Source organism: Frankliniella occidentalis, unplaced genomic scaffold (genome assembly GCF_000697945.3).
Source record: "Frankliniella occidentalis isolate FOCC.00 unplaced genomic scaffold, Focc_3.1 Scaffold22, whole genome shotgun sequence".
In the NCBI taxonomy this organism is placed as follows: Eukaryota; Metazoa; Arthropoda; class Insecta; order Thysanoptera; family Thripidae; genus Frankliniella; species Frankliniella occidentalis.
In genome coordinates, this window is record NW_026267152.1 from 835,311 (window position 1) to 838,104 (window position 2,794).

Consider the following 2,794-nt stretch of genomic DNA (forward strand, 5'->3'; position numbering starts at 1 on the left):
CCAAGCTGAGAGCGCCGGCTGGGTGCTAGGTGGGTCGCGCAGCGTCAGCTGGCCCGGCAGTCTCTACAAGGCGGCCGAGTGTGAAAGACATAGGTTTGCAGCCAACGAGACTACTTAGCGCCGATAGTAGCCAAGGTGAGTGGTGACAGTGGCGACAGCGATGCGATACGACGTCCAAAACGCTGGAAAAACAGCTTGCTCAAGCGAGATTAACTTTGTTTTTTTTAAAAGGCCTGATTTCGTCTAGATGTATTGATGATCAAAATGAAGTTCTCAATACGATGTGAGGTTTAAAATGAATTGATTGAATAGGTCTTTCGGGGTATTTGGCACTATGACGTAGTCGGTAAACAATCAAGTTAACCCGTTAAATAATTCACATTGTACCGTCGGCAGCACGGAGGTGCGCGCCGTGCGCAAAATTCCCGTTCCGGTTCAAACGTTGGCGCGCTTCTCGTCTCGATGCCTTATCTATAATGGGCCGCGACGCCCGGCCCCCACGCGCCCGTGACTCATGGTGAGGAAAAACACTGACCCTACTACTAGGGCCTCCGCCCCGCCCCGCCAACCTGATTGCAGATGAGGGTGTTGCTCGCGTGCTCCGCTGCGCTGCTGCTGCTGGCAGTCGCTCACGTCACCATGGGACTGGAGGACGACGGCACCAAGTCTGTGGAGCAGCTGTGGGAGGAGTGGAAGGTTTGTAAACAAAGCATCGCTACGCAATGCACCAGCCCGTCAGACACCTGTCAAAATCAGCTTTACGGCGCAGCTATATCCGAGGGTGTACCTAAAATCGGCCCCCGTACCAACACTGTGTTGGTGTATGGGTTTTGACAAACTCGCCGTCACAGTGTAGCTTGACCGGCACAAAGTCGTGGTTCGCCATGCCGTTCGTAAACAGCGGGAACATAACCCTCTCGCGGTACGCCCATCACCAAACAAGAGGTGGGGGGGCGCCCTCTCCCTCCCGTCGCGTCGTCAGCTGTTTCAGCGAGTGCCCCGTCCAGTCGCGCGCCTTTTATTCAATATTCGAAAAGAGACATTTCGTTGATCTTTTTGGCCCGTGTTTCTGTTGGCTGCTTTGTTGTATTGGGTTAACAGTTAAACAGTTAACCGTTAACTGTTGTGGGGGTAATCCATAAACCTCTCTGGTGAGCACGAAAACGTTTCATGCTGCCCCCCACGGTGAACATCTCGCGAGTTAGCGCGAGCAGGGCTCCTGCCTGAACTTCCCGCTTTCCCGCGCTCTCTCCGGCACCTGGACGCTGCGGGTGGGCCCGGGTGGGCCGCCAACTTGACACAGATGCTTGACGGGTTGGCCTACCCGGCGCGCGGCAGGCCCCATCATTGCGGGGCCCCGGGAAACGTTCATTGTGGCGACACCTCAACGGTGAAATTTGATAGTGCATGCGTCAATTGAAGACGGACACCTTTCAGAATAGTTTGATCAGTTTTCGGTGTTTTTCCCTTTATGAGAGATGGGGGACTTACAGCCAGAGAAATCCTTTCTTGGTTCAAGTTTATTTGTACTCGGGTTTGCACACAAGCACAATCCTTCACTGGTATTTTTGCACTGTTTCAAGAGAAAAATTGCAATCCGAGTACAAATATACTTGAATCAATAAAATATTTTTCTGGGTGTACTCCCTCGGGCAGGTAGCGGTCCGCAGGGACCACGGCCTTGACGCCTTGCATGAATGTGAACATGTGTTGTCATTTTCAGGTTGAAAATGGGAGGAAGTACGACACTCCAGAGGAGGAGAAGAAGCGCTTCGGAATCTTCAAGGACAACAAGAAGCGCATCGACGAGCACAACGAGAAGTTCAAGAAGGGTGAAGTCAGCTTCTCTCAGGGCCTCACCCTCTGGGCCGACATCGTAAGTAAAACAAACAAAAAAGAGTCTTCTTCTCGTGCGCTTCTTTCTGCATCCTGTTTATTTCTTGTCGTCCGACAGACCTCCGAGGAGTTCAAAGCCCGCCACCCACCGCTCAAGTTGCCCGCGGAAAAGACCGGACTCGCTGGAAGCTTGTAAATGCATCAGTCTGTTTGGATAACTTCATATTAATAAGATATGATATATTTTCTACCGTTGCAAATACCTTTCGTTGTTTTCATTTCCGAAACCTTTAAAATCTTATTTCATATCATCGGGTTTGTTGGGGGTCGTGCCCACACTACGAGGCTTTTTTAGGCAGTCGTTTACCGGCTGACTTTTACATTTGGTCAGAAGCAAGCCAGCCTGATCCAGTTAAAGTACAAGCCAGCCAGCGCCCAGCCCCAGCCCAGCTAGTATGCCAGCGCCCAGCCCCAGCCCTATCCCAGCTAGTATATATGGGCGTGTGTGCGGGTTTGGGGGGGCATGATGTGTCGATCTCTATCCGTGCGGTGCGAAGCCTCAACGCTGTACTAAGAGAGCATAATCGGAGGAGGTGGCCCGACCCGCCCGCGCCCGAGGAGAGAGAGAGACCGACCCGCCCGCGCCCGAGGAGAGAGAGAGACAGACAGACAGAGCACATAGCCTCTTCGCGCCGAGCCTGGCGCCCCCCTCCCCAACCCGGCGCGCGCGCGCGTGGGGCCCGCGTCGGGCTGAACTCAAGGGTCACATAAACATACACTCTTAATGTCGAAGGGATATTATTATCTCGCCCCACCAACCACAAAGAAACGAATTACGCATCTCGCTTCGAAACGTTTATTGAAATGTTGATAATCTCGCATCTAAATTGTTATTTGAAGTGTTTGTAATTTTGGTTGCAAAATATTAGCCCGTTGTGCCGGCACAGCCAGTCCCACC

The 2,794-nt window shown here is 52.5% G+C and overlaps 1 protein-coding gene across 1 annotated transcript; it reads left to right on the forward strand.

Moving 5' to 3' along the window:
* LOC113211321 (uncharacterized) lies at nucleotides 1–2,096 on the forward strand. Its single transcript, XM_026429659.2, has 4 exons — nucleotides 1–135; nucleotides 580–696; nucleotides 1,724–1,876; nucleotides 1,955–2,096. The coding sequence occupies exons 2-4, from the start codon at nucleotides 580–582 to the stop codon at nucleotides 2,030–2,032; spliced, it is 348 nt and encodes a 115-aa protein (XP_026285444.1). The 5' UTR covers nucleotides 1–135; the 3' UTR covers nucleotides 2,033–2,096.
* The last annotated feature ends 698 nt before the right edge of the window (nucleotides 2,097–2,794 follow it).

Excerpts from the sequence above, each read along its gene's own strand:
- LOC113211321 (XM_026429659.2), top strand. The coding sequence starts at position 580 with ATGAGGGTGTTGCTCGCGTGCTCCGCTGCGCTGCTGCTGCTGGCAGTC. Across the intron at positions 697-1,723 it reads AGCTGTGGGAGGAGTGGAAG|GTTGAAAATGGGAGGAAGTA; the intron begins GTTTGTAAACAA and ends TGTCATTTTCAG. Across the intron at positions 1,877-1,954 it reads TCACCCTCTGGGCCGACATC|ACCTCCGAGGAGTTCAAAGC; the intron begins GTAAGTAAAACA and ends GTCGTCCGACAG.